Source organism: Anser cygnoides, chromosome 23, assembly GCF_040182565.1.
Source record: "Anser cygnoides isolate HZ-2024a breed goose chromosome 23, Taihu_goose_T2T_genome, whole genome shotgun sequence".
Lineage (NCBI taxonomy): Eukaryota > Metazoa > Chordata > Aves > Anseriformes > Anatidae > Anser > Anser cygnoides.
The window spans coordinates 7,569,378-7,583,855 of NC_089895.1; the positions used below are offsets into that span (position 1 = coordinate 7,569,378).

At 55.2% G+C, this 14,478-nt stretch overlaps 1 protein-coding gene across 5 annotated transcripts in view; it reads left to right on the forward strand.

Annotated features, from left to right (window-relative positions):
* The window catches only part of TP73 (tumor protein p73), a 39,033-nt gene extending 24,747 nt beyond the window's left edge, over nucleotides 1-14,286 (forward strand). For 3 of the 5 annotated variants that reach the window (XM_066982311.1, XM_048067344.2, XM_013194785.3), the window contains exons 5-14: nucleotides 5,303-5,489; nucleotides 5,732-5,847; nucleotides 6,290-6,399; nucleotides 6,622-6,764; nucleotides 7,494-7,582; nucleotides 7,885-8,009; nucleotides 8,683-8,837; nucleotides 9,029-9,161; nucleotides 10,130-10,223; nucleotides 12,092-14,280. In XM_066982311.1, coding sequence (XP_066838412.1) covers nucleotides 5,303-5,489; nucleotides 5,732-5,847; nucleotides 6,290-6,399; nucleotides 6,622-6,764; nucleotides 7,494-7,582; nucleotides 7,885-8,009; nucleotides 8,683-8,837; nucleotides 9,029-9,161; nucleotides 10,130-10,223; nucleotides 12,092-12,412 — 1,473 coding nt within the window. In that variant the 3' untranslated portion in view covers nucleotides 12,413-14,280. Of the gene's footprint in view, nucleotides 1-5,302; nucleotides 5,490-5,731; nucleotides 5,848-6,289; nucleotides 6,400-6,621; nucleotides 6,765-7,493; nucleotides 7,583-7,884; nucleotides 8,010-8,682; nucleotides 8,838-9,028; nucleotides 9,162-10,129; nucleotides 10,224-12,091 lie in introns of all 5 variants that reach the window. The other 2 variants (XM_066982312.1, XM_066982313.1) reach the window with 2 other exon arrangements.
* Nucleotides 14,287-14,478: the final 192 nt, after the last annotated feature.

Here is a 14,478-nt window from a genome sequence, read left to right on the forward strand (position 1 = left end):
GTGAGGCTCTTAGCATACGCGGGGAAAACACACCTCTCCCAGCTCTCGTGTCCTGCCTGGTAGCTGCAGGTCCAAGCAGGGCACTGGCCTCTTCCAGAGCGGGTCTGGGATGTTTGCAGGGGGTGAACGGACAGGAATCTGAAGACTTAATTCAGTGCCGTTTCACAGCTGCCACCGCATTAGTCTCCCTGAATTTCTGTGGGGCATGAGGTCCCTTGAACCCTGTAGCGCACAAAACATTTCCTTGGATGCAGTGGCAATGGTACCGAGGTAACTGCTGGAAAGGAGAACTGAGGGGTCTCCACAGGGGCCGATTACACCGCGGGGCTTCATCACTCCGGTGTGTTTGTGTCCCATTGCGTTCAGCGTGGATACAGCAGGGTCTCAGTTTCACCCAAGAGCAGCTGCATTTCAAACACAGGGGTGAAACAAGTTGCATCCAGAGACCCTTTGGGATAGCAAGTCCCTAGAAAAACAGAGGCTCATGCTGATGAACTGCTGGCATTTAAATAATTTTGCTTTTCCGTTAATTCTTCCTGCTCTGGACTTGCACTACAAGACATTACAGTGGCAGGGAGGAAGCAGCAGAAGGTGCCGTTGTATTTTCACTGCAGCAAACGAGGGTATGCGGACACAGGGAGCCCCGTGACCGTAGGAAGAAAACAGGCACGTACATCCTGCAGGTTTGTGGAAGCGTAGGGCAGGCTGCTCCTGTTTGCTGTTTGTACTGTGCTGTCAGCCACAAGCCACACCGAGGCGAACCTGTTGTGCTCCGCAGACGTACGGTAACAGGCAGTCCGACGTCCGTCTGCGCACAGAGGTGACACAGTCAGAGCTGGAAGAACAATACCGACGGTCCGAAGCACAGACCAGGAACTGGAGGCACAGGAAGGAGGTGCCCAGAGGCAGAACAGACTCAAACTTGTGTAGGTGTGGAAGAAGTTTCAGGATCGACATCTTTCAGCCTTGCTGCACCGGCGACGCTGGGGACTGCGCTCGGGCGTCCCCGGGGTGCTGCTCCCGGCCGAGGCTCCGACACCGCCGCGCAGACACAGCCCCGGCCGCGCTCGCTTCCCACATACCAGGGACAGCTCCTCTGGCCGGGGGCCAAGGAGTTTCCGCAGCACGCTCCCACCCCGATGCAGGAACCTCCGCTCCTGGGGGTGCAGCCCGGCCTGGGACAGCAACGGGAGCTTTTTACGCATGGACGAGAGCAGAAGTCGCGGCTGCTGCCAGCTTGCAGAGCTGTGAACAAACAGGCAGGACACGAGGGAGCAGCCAGAGGCTCGCCCTTAGCTCAGATAGCAGAGAAGTGGCCATGGCAAAAAGAAGGCTGTGAAGCATCAAGGTGACGGCACCAGTCCATGCGACAAATGCTGGTATTTCGGTCTCCTGGGTTCTGCTTTTCGCTTTGCCACTGCCCTGTTTTGTGCTTGAGGAAGGCTCAGCACCTTTCTGTGCTCTCTGTAAGCCAGGTGCACGCACTTCAGCTGCAGCTCATGAAGTACCAGCAACTCAAAGCCATTACACAGCACAAGCCTGCACATAAATCACCTGTGCTGGATTACTGGTGATAGATTAGCAACTATAGATTACCAGAGAGCAGCAGAGACACCTGTTTGCCTCCCTGCTTGGAGCCCGAACAGGACATGCGTTTTGCTGTCCCTTAGGGAGAGCGCACATTGCTCTTCTTGGCTGAAAATACGGCTGGGGATGGAAAATGTGGCTGGAAATATACTCTGGGGATGTAGAGTCTCTGGATTGTAAACACACAATGAAATGTAACGCTCGTTCCCGTGGTGGCCGTGAACAAGCTGGGGCTGCAGGACGGGGAGCGCTTTGCTCCAGCAGCTGCGGAGCGGGCAGGGGGCCCACGTGCTGCCGCGCTCAGCCTGCGCTGTGGGCACAGGCTCACGGGACACAGCCCTGATCCTTCTTGCCCAGAGTTATCAGCACGGAGTTCCTTAAAAGAATAGTTTGTTATTGTTGAAGGATCTTTGAAGGCAATCCTGGAGCTGTTAAGACACGATAAGGTTATCAGCGGAGGCATGCCTGTGTTGAGCGGCAGCCTTTCTCCCTGCGGGGCAATCGCTGTGCTATTTAACAGAGATTTATCCATGTCATAACATGGTATAATGAGAGAATTTGTTACCAAAGAGCTTGCCATAATGCACCTCTGCTCCTCCAAAGCAGTTTTATTTCCCAGGCATGTTGAGGACTGCCCGGGAATGTCTACATGAAAGGATCCTTTGACAGGAGTTGTCAGTATTTTAACACCTGGCAAGGAAGAGCCCCCTCCAAATAACCCTTGTTTTGCCATGGTGTCTCCTCAAAATGGGGGTGCTGAATCCTGAGTGCACCCCTCAGAGCAGGTTACGCGGGCTCAAGCTTCTCTTCCACCCAGAGAGAGGGGACCCAGGGTGCTGCAAGGGAGCCGTGTTCTCCATCTCGGCACAATCCCTGGTGGTACACAGGGAGCTGATCCGACCCTGGAGTCACTGTAGTCAGAGTTAGCTGGCATCCAAGCCAAATGTAGGGGTTTTGGTGAAAGGCACTGTTACTGAGCATCTTCTGTCTGCTGGCAGGTCCGTATCCCTCAGATAATCAGGGTTAATTCTTGCTGCAGGTTCAGCTTCACGTCACATCTCCACATCACTGACAGCCTCCAGCAGCCACAGCATCCTCCTGCTCTGCCTCCTCTGCCCTGCAGCTTGCTGTGCTGGAGTTGTCGTCTTGCTGGAAACGTGCTGCACCCCTGCCAGGCTCCCGTTCTGCCAGAACGGGCCCCAAATACCCTCGTACCCTGCGTGCAAGCTGCTTTGCTTGCTGCAGAGCCCCAGTGCCCCCTGCTTCAGGGCAGGTCTCCTGCCATGGGGAAAGCACAGCGGCCATCGCGCCGCACCATGCTGGGAGCAGGAGCCTCACTAGCCTTTGCACACCTGTATTTTGATGGCTCAGGACAAGCTTTAACATCCTCACAAATATTCTGCACGGTGGTATTTTTTTGGCATAAAGCGCGTGTTGTGGGGATGAGATAAAACCCTCTGAGCAGAGGCATGCCCTGCCATGCAGGAACTAGCTGCGCTCCGTGCAGCAGGGGTGGGCTCTCGCACAGCAAACACATTCCTCGGGAGATGGAAAACAGCATGGCACTGGCAAGGCGGAAGGGAACCGCATCTCCTCGCACGTGTGCCCCAGACACGCGTTTACGGGAAGGCAAGGGATGAGTTGTGCCCTCCCTGCCCCTGCTCAGCCTGCAGCTCCCTCCTACCCTGGTGTGCGCTGAAACCTCTCCTGGCTGGGACAGCCACTTGCCACTTGACCCCGTGGGGACCCAAATCGCCCCAAGGGGTGTCCTGGGGCTGTGCACAGGGCAAGCACCAACAGACCCAAGAGCAACCCCGTGTTGGGACCCATCTCTGTGGGCTGTCCCTACCTTTAAGGGCTCAGAGCCCCCCATGCTCTCCGGCTTCCTCCAGCGCCAGCAGAGATGTTTCCCCCGCTGCCCTGGGGAGGTTTGGCCTCACAATGCAGCATTCCCTTGCTTCTTCTCGTGCTCCATCCCCAAGCTCTCACACATACTGCCACCCCCCTTGGAATTAGGGTGCTGCCTGGTGCCTTTTGTAGGCTCTGCCCTCACAACTCAGCGCACCTGAGCGGGGAGGGCAGGGGGCAGCAGTTAACTGAGGGCAGGGGGCAGCAGTTAACTCCTTCCCGTGCCAGACGGGGCTGCACCGTGCGGGGACGATCGCTGCTCTTGCAAGAGGAGTTTGTCTCTTGCTGGTGATCGAACAACCCCTGTTGTGTCCACACAAGGAGCGTTCTGGTGCTTAAGACCCATTTCCTACAAACACACCACTCCAGGGGCGATCCCCAGCTGCTGCCCAGCATCCTCCTCCGGTGCCGGCCCTGGCCCAGCGGCTGCCCCAGCCCGTCCCTTTGTGAGCTGCTGCTGTCACTGCAAGTGAAGAATTGAGTCATGGTCAGGAGAAACCCCGCTCGGCATCGCACTTGCTAGACATAATCAAACTCTGAGGTCTTGCATAATTAGCTGTAATTCTGTTATGCAATGGTAAGCACGGTTTCCTCAGCCGGCTGGGAAACCCTCCCCTGCGCTGCATCAAGCAGTTGGTTGTGTCTGTGCATTAGAACTGTATGTTTCTAGGGAGAAAAAAGTACTGAGCGAGAACTTACTGCAGAGACAGCTTCCACACGAGGTCCTATGGCCTCTCCCTGACACGCACGGGGGATGCATGGCAGCAGGGCAGGGACCTGCTGCGCGGCGTCACAGCAGCACGGGCAGCGCCGCCGCGGTTCCTCCCCCGGCACGCAGGGAATCTTTCGCGCTGGCACAGCACCCCCGGAGTGGTTACGATACAATAGGCAGTAATTGGTTTTGTAACAAGCCATTATTTTAATTTTCTGGGCTGCTGCCACGTTGGCGGTTCACTCGGAGCATCCAGCAGGCAGACGGTGGCTGGATCCGAAGGGCTGCGGCGAAACAAGCGCTGCCTGGGCGCGGGGCGAGGTGCTGCGGCGCTCTGCCCGCACTGGTGCCTGGCTGGATTCGCACCGTAACAGCTTTACACCACGGAAGCAGTGCTTTGTGGCTAGAGGCAAGCTCCGCACAGTGCAGAGTGAATTTAATTCCACTTACCAGAAGGACGGAGGACAGCCGTGCGCACTGCGGTTAGCACCGCAGCAGAGCTCACAGTGCCTCTGGCCTGCACGTTTCATGGTTGAGCTGGTGGACGGGCACGACAGAGGGGGAAGGAGTGCTGAGAGCAGCTCCTTCAGGGGCTCGGTGCTTCCCGTGTGCCCATTCGAAGCAGAGCTGGTCCATACAGAGGTTGCTTGAGAGGACGTGAGCTTTGCTCGTGGTACTTCTGGCTGCCTTGCAGGGCTCTCATTCAGACAGACGCTGCCCTGGGAATGCCTGCTGCTCTTCCCTCTCCCGCTGAAAATGTGACTGCTGGCTGCTGGCAGCACCCCTCCTCCTGCCAAGGACACCAGGGGAGCTTCCAGCATCCTCGTAGGCTGGGAAATCCCAGTCCCGCTCAGTGAGAAGCCAGCAGCTGAAGAACAAACGCAGGGTGTAGGCGGGTGGCTGGGGCAGGCTCGGCCGCTGTGGGCAGGGCTGGCCGAGCTCGAGCCCTCCGGCAGGGACACGAGTCCCAAGCACACAGCACCCCTCCCACGAGGGGCAGCAGACGTCCAGGGACCCTGCTGCCCTTACTACGTGTTCGTGTTTTCCCTTTCCTGCTCCCAAGCTCTGCAGACACAGCTCTCTCTTCCTTTCCAGTACTCCCCCCTGCTGAAGAAACTCTACTGTCAGATCGCCAAGACATGCCCCATCCAGATCAAGGTGTCCACCCCGCCGCCCCCGGGCACCATCATCCGGGCCATGCCCGTCTACAAGAAGGCCGAGCACGTCACAGAGGTGGTGAAACGCTGCCCCAACCACGAGCTGGGCCGAGACTTCAACGACGGTGAGTGCTGGCATCGCCCCCGCGGGGAGCAGCCCCAGCCCCGGCCGGCAGGCCCCAAAGCTGGGCAGCCACGTGGCATCGCCGGGCCCTGGGCCCGCCGGGTCCTGGGTAGCTGGGACCAGCACAAACCCCACAGCCCGGGCTTGCTCACCGTGCTTCTGCACCTGGACGGGGGCCCCTAAGTCTCGGGGGGTTGCTGTGGCTCTCACGCGGCTCCTCTGACTCCAGCACTTGCCTTGCAGGCCAGTCAGCCCCGGCCAGCCACCTCATCCGCGTGGAGGGCAACAACCTCTCCCAGTACGTGGACGACCCCGTGACGGGACGGCAGAGCGTGATGGTGCCCTACGAGCCCCCGCAGGTACCCTGCCGGCCCTGGGGGCGGTGGGGAGCAGACCCAGCGCCGGGCCTTGTGCCGAGGGGTGAACCCGCTGGCGGCACGGCTGCTTTGTGGGAGACAGATCTGTGTCCTGGGCAGGGGGCCTGCTGCAATGGCATGAGGCCACCCCAGCTTGCTCCCAGCTCCCAGAGCAAGCCCAGCTCCTGGGAAGTGGGGTGCAGAGGGAAATCCCTCCTAATCCTGGCCCTCAGAGACCCCACAGCCCTTGCAGAGTCTCCTCTCCCCAGCTGGGACTGTCACCGTCACTGCAGGGCCATGTCACCACCCTTCCCCTCCCTGGTGCCCCCACGGTAGCACCCCCCAGGGCTCCTCTGCTCACCCTGCAAAGGCGCTGGGGGCACAGCCCTGCCCAGAGGGCTGCCCCCGGCTCCCTGCTCAGCGTCCGCTCCCCTCTCCCGGGCAGGTGGGCACCGAGTTCACCACCATCCTCTACAACTTCATGTGCAACAGCAGCTGCGTGGGAGGAATGAACAGGAGACCCATCCTCATCATCATCACCCTGGAGATGAGAGAGTAAGTGGCCGTCCCTGCACTGTCCCTGCTGGCGTGGGGGGAGAGGCTGCTTTCTGCTGGCTAGGAAGAGGGTGGGTGGCAGGGAGGGACCCAGCACGACGCTGGTTTCTCCCCATTCAGCTGAAGCCTTCCTCTGCCCCACACCCAGAAGGACACTGCTGGACTGAGCCCAGCTGAACGTCCCTAGCAGAAATAAATTCATTGGTTTCTCTCTCCTCCCAGCGGCCAAGTCCTAGGAAGGAGGTCGTTTGAGGGACGGATCTGTGCCTGTCCGGGCAGGGACCGGAAAGCCGATGAAGACCATTACCGAGAGCAGCAAGCCCTGAACGAGAGCGCAGCTAAAAACGGCAATGCCAACAAACGCAGTGAGTCCCCTTTTTGGGACAGGGAGGGTGGCTCAGGGCTCTGCTCTATCGCAGGCCCAAGCTCCTAGCCTGCCTTGCTGCTCGGAGGGCTGCAGACCCTTCTGCCTTAGCACCTTTCCCATTACAACCAAAATTACCGTGCTCCAGAAGTTCAGGCCCAAACCTGCACTGGGACATGATGCTTTGATCTTGCTCAACTAAATTTCAGATCCCAGAAGTAGGACCTATTCCCTCCAGAGTGCAATGACATTAGTGCAGAGCTTTCCTGTCCAGATATATTTGTTCTTTGCTATTAGTCTTTTAAAGGGACGTCTTCAATGCCAGAACACAGGTAAACAGCAAGCACCTTGCATGGCTTGAGCCTAAATGCTGCAGGGAAGCAAGGTGTTTTCAGCTGTGTTTGCTCTCCCAGGGACAGCCTACAAATGTCCAGGAGAATGGAAATGAGGGGAAAAGGGGAATTTTCATCAAAAACACACACAAAAATATCCTAAAGCCACAAGCCCTGAATGAAAGCACACGTTTGGCATGTGTCAAGCTAATTCTCTTAGAAGTGGTTATTTCACTCTCCCCAGTGAAGGCTTGCAAACACTGCGGGGCATTGCTCTGCTCCTGCCCCACGGCTGCGGGCTGCACAACCCCCCCGTGTGCCTGGAGGACACAGCTGTTCCCCCAGCCAGACTTGACTTTCATTTTCCACTAACATTTTTCCTCCTCTTTCCTTTCCAGCGTTCAAACAGAGCCCCCAGGGGATCCCAGCACTGGGGACTGGCATTAAGAAACGGAGACACGGGGAGGAGGAGATGTATTACGTGCCTGTAAGTGTCGGTGAGCCGCGGTGGGGAGCAGCTGCCTGCCGTGGCTGGAGATGCTTTGGGCCCTCTGAGGGAAACCCCTTGGGGACGAGGTCTCAGGAAGGATGGGGCTGCAGGTCTCCCACGTGCCAGCAGGCACAGGGGTTAAGCAGAGAGAGCTAGAGGACAAGAGCATCTGTAAATGCCTGTGTTGCGGGCCCTTGAGTAGTCCCTGGTTGCGGTGACACTGTGCCTGCGTGGCTGGGTGGAAGAAGGATCCACGAGGAAGGTGGCCAGGTGAGACCTGGGCTTGTTCCGTCCCCCAGGTGCGGGGCCGGGAGAACTTCGAGATCCTGATGAAGATAAAGGAGAGCCTGGAGCTGGTGGAGCTGGTCCCGCAGCAGCTGGTTGACTCCTACCGGCAGCAGCAGCAGCAGCTCTTGCAGAGGCAGTAAGTGCCAGCCGGTGCGGCTCTGCAGCGGGCAGCGCGGTGCAGGGAGGCTGCGGGGCTGCCCTGGCTCGGCCGTGTGGCTGGGGGAAGCCCTCAGGCAGCCCCCAAACCATCGCGGTGATGAGATGGAAGAAACCTGGGCAGTCTAGTTCTTCCTCAAAACCAAGGGTCTTCCCATGTCTGTGCCTGTAGGTGCCCAGCAGCACCAGAGGCACTTGGTGAGGGCACCTCCCAGTGCCGACAAACACAGGAGTGATTTACCAAATGTCTGCCAGGAGATGCCAGGGCTGGGTGCAGAAGCCCATTAAATGCATCTGAGATCTGGTCCCCAGGAGTGGCCTTGCAAGCAGTAGCAGCAACTCACAGGATTATTCACAGGATTCTGGGAAGCATGAGCTAGAGCATCGGGTACGAACCCTACTAAGGGGACTGCCCCCAGTGAATTCTCCACCTGCAGGGGTTTCTGCAGACACACGCGGCTGTTACCTGACAAACACACAGCCCAGCCGATTCTGCAGTTTGTCCAGGGCTGCTCTCCATGCAGACCAGCCTTTCTCAGAGCAACTGCCTGACAGCTCAGCACAGAAGCCTGGTCAGCCCGCAGGGAGGTCTGGGGCGAGGCCGGCTGGCTCCTTGCCTTCCTGCTCACCCCTGCCTTCTTTCTCCCGAGCAGGAGTCAGCTGCAGACGCCTTCGTCCTACGGTCCTGTCCTCTCACCTATGAACAAAGCCCACGGAGGAGGAATCAACAAGCTGCCCTCCGTCAACCAGCTGGTGGGGCAGCCACCGCAGCACAGCTCCAGCTCGGCGCCCAGCCTGGGGCCCATGGGTAAGGTCCCCACCGCGCCCCGAGCTGCGGGGCCGGCAGCTGCGAGGCGCAACGGAGAGGCGGCGCTCCCCGCTCGTGGAGGCCCTGCCTGCCCACCCGGCAGTAGGCTCCTCGAGGAGGACAGGGTTGTTCTAAGTATGTGGGTTACGTCTAATTGATCTGTCTGTTGCGTTGACATGGCTGCTGCCTAGGACCCGGAATGCTAAACAGCCACCCCATGCAACCCAACGGAGAAATGAACGGGGGCCACTCGTCCCAGTCCATGGTCTCGGGATCACACTGCACCCCTCCTCCGCCCTACAACCCTGATCCCAGCCTCGTCAGGTAGGAGAGGCATCTGATGCCCTTTTTGTGTTGTCCTCTGATGTTTCTTGCTGTTGTCCCTTGCTCTAACCTTCGGATCTGTCTAGCAACTGGTCAACTGGCCACTGGTTCCAACTGAGAAATCACTGCTCATGAAATCACGTAGTCCATTCTTCTCATCTCAGAAATCAAAGCCCAGCTACCTACTAGTTAGAAACATCTATTGCCCTCATAGACCTCTGCTAATCCATCCTTGCTCAATTAAAAATCAAGTCCACCTGAACAAGAATCTTTTCCTGCATGTCAAACTGCCACGTAGCTTTGTGAACTTCCCCTTCCTTATCAGTGATGTCTGGAACTCAGTCCACGTGGTTTATTTTCCATGAGGAATACGGTAATGGGTCTGCAGACACTTGGTAATGTTTGTCTTTAAAAAGAACACAGATGTTTCAACAGACATCCTACCAAGGTTGGGGAGCCTGTACATCCAGTCACCAGTTGCACAGCCGCAGCCCAGCGCTATGTGCAAAGCACCCCTGCACCAGGCATGTCCCCCTCTCCCTCCTCAGCTAGCTCAAGCTCCCTCCAGTTATTCAGCGTAGGTTATTCAGCTGAAGCCTCTGAAGACGAGGAGAGGGAAAAAGAAAAAGTAATATTTAGAATGAACATAGTCCCATTCTTCATTTTGACATTAATGGAAATTTAGGTCACGCTTTAGACTGCAACAGCCAGAGAAAAAAAGAAAAAAGTCAGGCCAAGCATTCAGAGCATCCCCAAGCAAGTTCCCTCCTACACTCATTTGCCCACATCCCATCTGTGCTGCAGGGGTTTGGAAGTGTTGCCAAGGCTGGAGGCAGCAGCAGCTCGCTGCAGTCTCCTCCTGCCTTTTCAATGAGCTGAACACGGTTTGCCACTACAGTGACGGTTGAGAGCACAGCTTATATTCGTGAGAAGTTAATGCCACTTTATTTTCCAAATTTTTTCTGCAGTTTTTTAACAGGATTGGGGTGTCCAAACTGCATCGACTATTTCACCTCACAAGGGTTACAGAATATTTACCATCTGCAGAACCTATCCATAGAGGTAAATGCTTTGGGAAGATCTGTTCTTACAACTTGTTTCTATCAGCTGTTGATCTTAAAAGCGAGGACAAAACTGTTTTAAAGGAAAGGAAAAACTGTGCACCAACCTGTTACAGAATTATGCTCCCCAAGATTTGTGTTTTTCATTTATTCATCCCTTCTAGTCCTTCAGATTTAGCAGTAGTTCAGCTGTTGGTAGCAACCACAATTGTCTGTCCATTGTTTTTTTTTCCAGACTGTCAGAAACGAGGTCTGACAAGCTCACAGGCTAATGGGGAGAAACAAATTAATAACTCAGTGCACTTGTTCTTTCTGGGACATCTGAAAAGAGCTAAATAATCCCCAAACCAGAACTCAAGTAGGTTTTGAAAGGAAAGCTGAGGTACTCGGCAAAATAATCCAAAGCCCTCTGAATCAGCAGAAACACTTCCATTGTATCTTAACGTGTTTTAAATCAGACCTTTAGATCTGATCTGAAGTCTTCCCCTGTTGACATGTAAGACAAAAAAGGTGAAGAAGGGAGTCAAATGCAGGGTATCTGCGTTGTGGGAACAATTGTTTTAACCCCGGAATGAAATAGCACAGGTTAGGCAAGAGCTGGAATGAAAATAGGGATACATGTGTTAGCTGTACCTGCTCTTTGTGTGTCAGCCCTCCGCAGCTGGGAGAGGAGCTGGCTACTGCAGTTCTTGGCTAAAGCGCAGTCTCTCGGTGACGATACTGAGGCTGCTGAGCCTAGGACGGCGTCTAGGCAGGGACTTCCCCATCCGTCAGGGTAACGAGAAGAAAATACTTAGACCCGTGGAGCCATAGCAAGCCCTCTAAATCCTTTTCAGTATTTTGGCCAAGGCAAAGCTTCTGCCCTGATACTGTTTTGCCCCCAAGTGGTTTGTTTGTAGTAGTAATCTTCCACCCAGCAGCTACAATAAAGTAAGAGACCACATTTTGGTGATGCAGCTGTTGAAAACACAATGATTTTTCATTGGTAGCTGGGGCCAGTTGCATAATCCTCGCCTGGTTTTGGACCATTTTCTGAACTAACGCTGTTATTACCTGTGAGCTGTCAAAGGAAGCATTTGGTATGGCCAAAACTTTGTATCAGGTTGCTGAACTGTCTGTCCAAGTTGACATTTGTAAATACTAATTGCATACTCGCTGTCTTCTCCAGTTAACATTCACACGAGTCTCTGTGTTTGGCATTAACACGGCGCTCTGGCAGCTCTCCACTACCAGGGGAGTTGTGGTGGTGCAGCCCCCCATTGCTGTATGATCGAACTCTCAGCATTACAGCCACAGCCTGTAATGCCCGTTGAAGCCCCCTGTTGCCTGCATCAGTGGCACAGATGGCACAGGAGGGACCCGGACCAGCCCCCATCAGCGGGGCTCAGGGAAAGCACCAAATCCCACAAAGCCACCGAAGCCCTCACGCGGTGGCTGCCTGGTGCCAGCCCAGCCTCCTGGTCCGGGACCCGAGGAGACGCGGGGATGGGCAGCCAGGCCCCTGGGTCGGCGCCCCGTGAGCAGACAACGTGCTGCTCCACGCGCTGCTCCGCGACCTGTATCCAATGGGATTCCTCCCATTTTCACTGTAACTTGATGTGAAACAGTGAATGTACAGCACCACCCCCTTGTCCCCAAATAAAAATGTAAGTGGTCAGCTGGCAGTCGGTTACAAGCGAGAAGATGCCCCTCGCGGAAGCACCCCTGGGCTCAGTGCTGTGGCACGGGGAGGGCCAGGGCCAGGACCTCGTGCTCGGTCCTGGTGGCCACGTCCCCTCTGAGCCACGAGCCGTGGTCCTGGGGCCCCTTCCCGGCGGTGCTCGCACCTCTGCCACCTGTGGGCACGCCTCAGAATCCTTGTTCTTCCAGGATCTCGGAGCACTGAAGATCCCGGAGCAGTACAGGATGATCATCTGGAGAGGTCTTCAGGAACTCAAGCAGAGCCACGACTACGGGGCCCAGCAGCTCATCCGCTCCAGCAGCAACGCCTCCACCATCTCCATCGGCAGCTCCGGCGAGCTGCAGCGGCAGCGCGTGATGGAGGCCGTGCACTTCCGCGTGCGCCACACCATCACCATCCCGAACCGCGGCGGGGCCGACGAGTGGGCGGACTTTGGCTTTGACCTCCCAGATTGCAAGTCACGCAAACAGTCCATAAAAGAGGAATTCACGGAGGGAGAGATCAACTGAGGGTCTCCGGGGTGCGGCAGTAGGAGACCGGACACAGTAAAAGGAACGGGTGGGGGGGAACCAAACCCCGTATGAAAAATGGGAAAACACTTTCGGCCTTGAGCGTCTGGAAAAGTGTAATTTTGCTGGACAGATGGGAACTCTAAGCCGTGTGAGAAGGCACGGTCCTGATCCGTTCTCTGGGTACCTTTCCTTAGAGGAAATCCCAGCGGTTTTGTCAGAGGATCGAGGGAGAACAGGGCGGCTGAGACAACTCATGAAATGGAGGACAGATTTTCTGACTGCACGTGGCAGAGGAGTCACCTGCTGGCTCACGATACTATTTTGTATTTTACTGGAAGAACCTTGCATCAAACAGATGCAGCATAAAGATAGCACATTTTCTGTTAGTGAGACTGGCCTTTCCTTCTTACCTATCCCTCTTCTGTGTTCTCAGTGGCGTCAAAAACCAGCGGGTCTTTATCATCGTAAAAATTGATTTAGTCCTTACCTGCTCCATTTTCTGTAAAAGTATCTGCCATTGACTGATGACACAAAGCGACAAAATCTGCTTTCCTGATGGACTGCCAAAAAGCATCTGTTCCATTCAGTTCCTTGTAGAGCAGGAACCAACCCATTTGTCAGTTCCAGATGTGTTCATGTACTTAAATATTTGTGTATATAAACAGAACAAAATGTACATACAGTATACTCATTGTGCTGCAAGGATAAGAAAAGATTTATTTTCATGTAAGCTATAAAAATTGATACTTACTCCTGAAACAATATGGTGTCAAGTAAATTAATTTCATGTTCTAGCATGTAAACATGCAGAAAATCACGTCTCAAGCCTTATCTATTCATAATTCAGATGCGTTTTTTCCCTCCTCTGAATATCTATCACACAACTGCAGAGGGGGCAGGCCTTTGAATTCCCCTCAGAAGTCAGAGCTCTGCACAATTACTCCCTGCACCGTAGGGGGAGTTTGGAGGCAGATTAATGAGGTAGGTGTAAATTTGATCCTACCTTGGAGCGAGGAGATGGACTAAGCAACCACGTGAGGTCTTTCCAGTTCTGTTTGCTGTTTCTGGTCATTTCTTCCCAGGCATACGTAACTTGTCTGTTGATTCAAGCTGAAAAAAGCTCAGCAGAAAGCAATGATGCGAGTGAAAGCACTCCCTTCCCTCCCACCTCTTACCAGCGAGCTGGAGCTGGACATTTCAAGAGGTGAGATCTCCCGACAGGTCCCCACGAGGCACAGCACCGAGGCTCGGGACGCGCAGAGGGAGGAGGGCAGCGAGCTCCTTCCCGCAGCTCTGGCAGCGCGGGGGAGCCCGTGCAGGAACGCTGCTGCCCGGCACCTTCCCAGTGCTGTGTCTCATCCCCTGCCCTGCCCCTGGGCCGGAGACCACCGAGGGCAGACCCGCAGCTATGCCCCAGAGCTGGCACCAGTCGCTGCAGCAGCAGCATCCCCGCCATCCCTGCGCCGCCTTCCTCTGGGTGCCCAGGGCAGTGGGCTGCCACCTCTCCCCCGTCCCACCCGGCCCCGCGCTGCTGCCCCGGGAGCGGCAGGGACGCAAGCACCTCAATGCCCTGCGCCCCCGTACACTACACCCAGGGGGATCCCGACCCCGCTTTGGCCTCGCTGGAATGTGAACGTGTCCTGCAGCAACAGCTAATTAAAGCACTTTAATGCTTTAAAGGTTTTGAAACAATCAGTCATGTCTTCAAAGTTAACTAAGGCTTCTTCAGCAGTATTAAGTGATACACTCCAAACGTGTTACGAGTGGTAATTTTTGTAATGTTATCTTTGGAAAATGTGTTATTTTTATAGCTGTGGTTCCTTTTTTTTTTTTTTTTGTAACACAATAAAAACATGTCTGAATTACAACACCTGGTAACTAAAGTCTTGCTTATATTGTACTGAAAATGTTCTCATAATACTACTGCTAAATCGTGAACCATGACCTTTAAGGGCCTGAACTTTTTCTTGCTTCATCAAACAACCATGAAGCTACAAAGACACAGTTCTGCAAAGAACACGAGCACCTGGCAAGGCAAGAGTGCCACAGAAAGGCCATTTGCT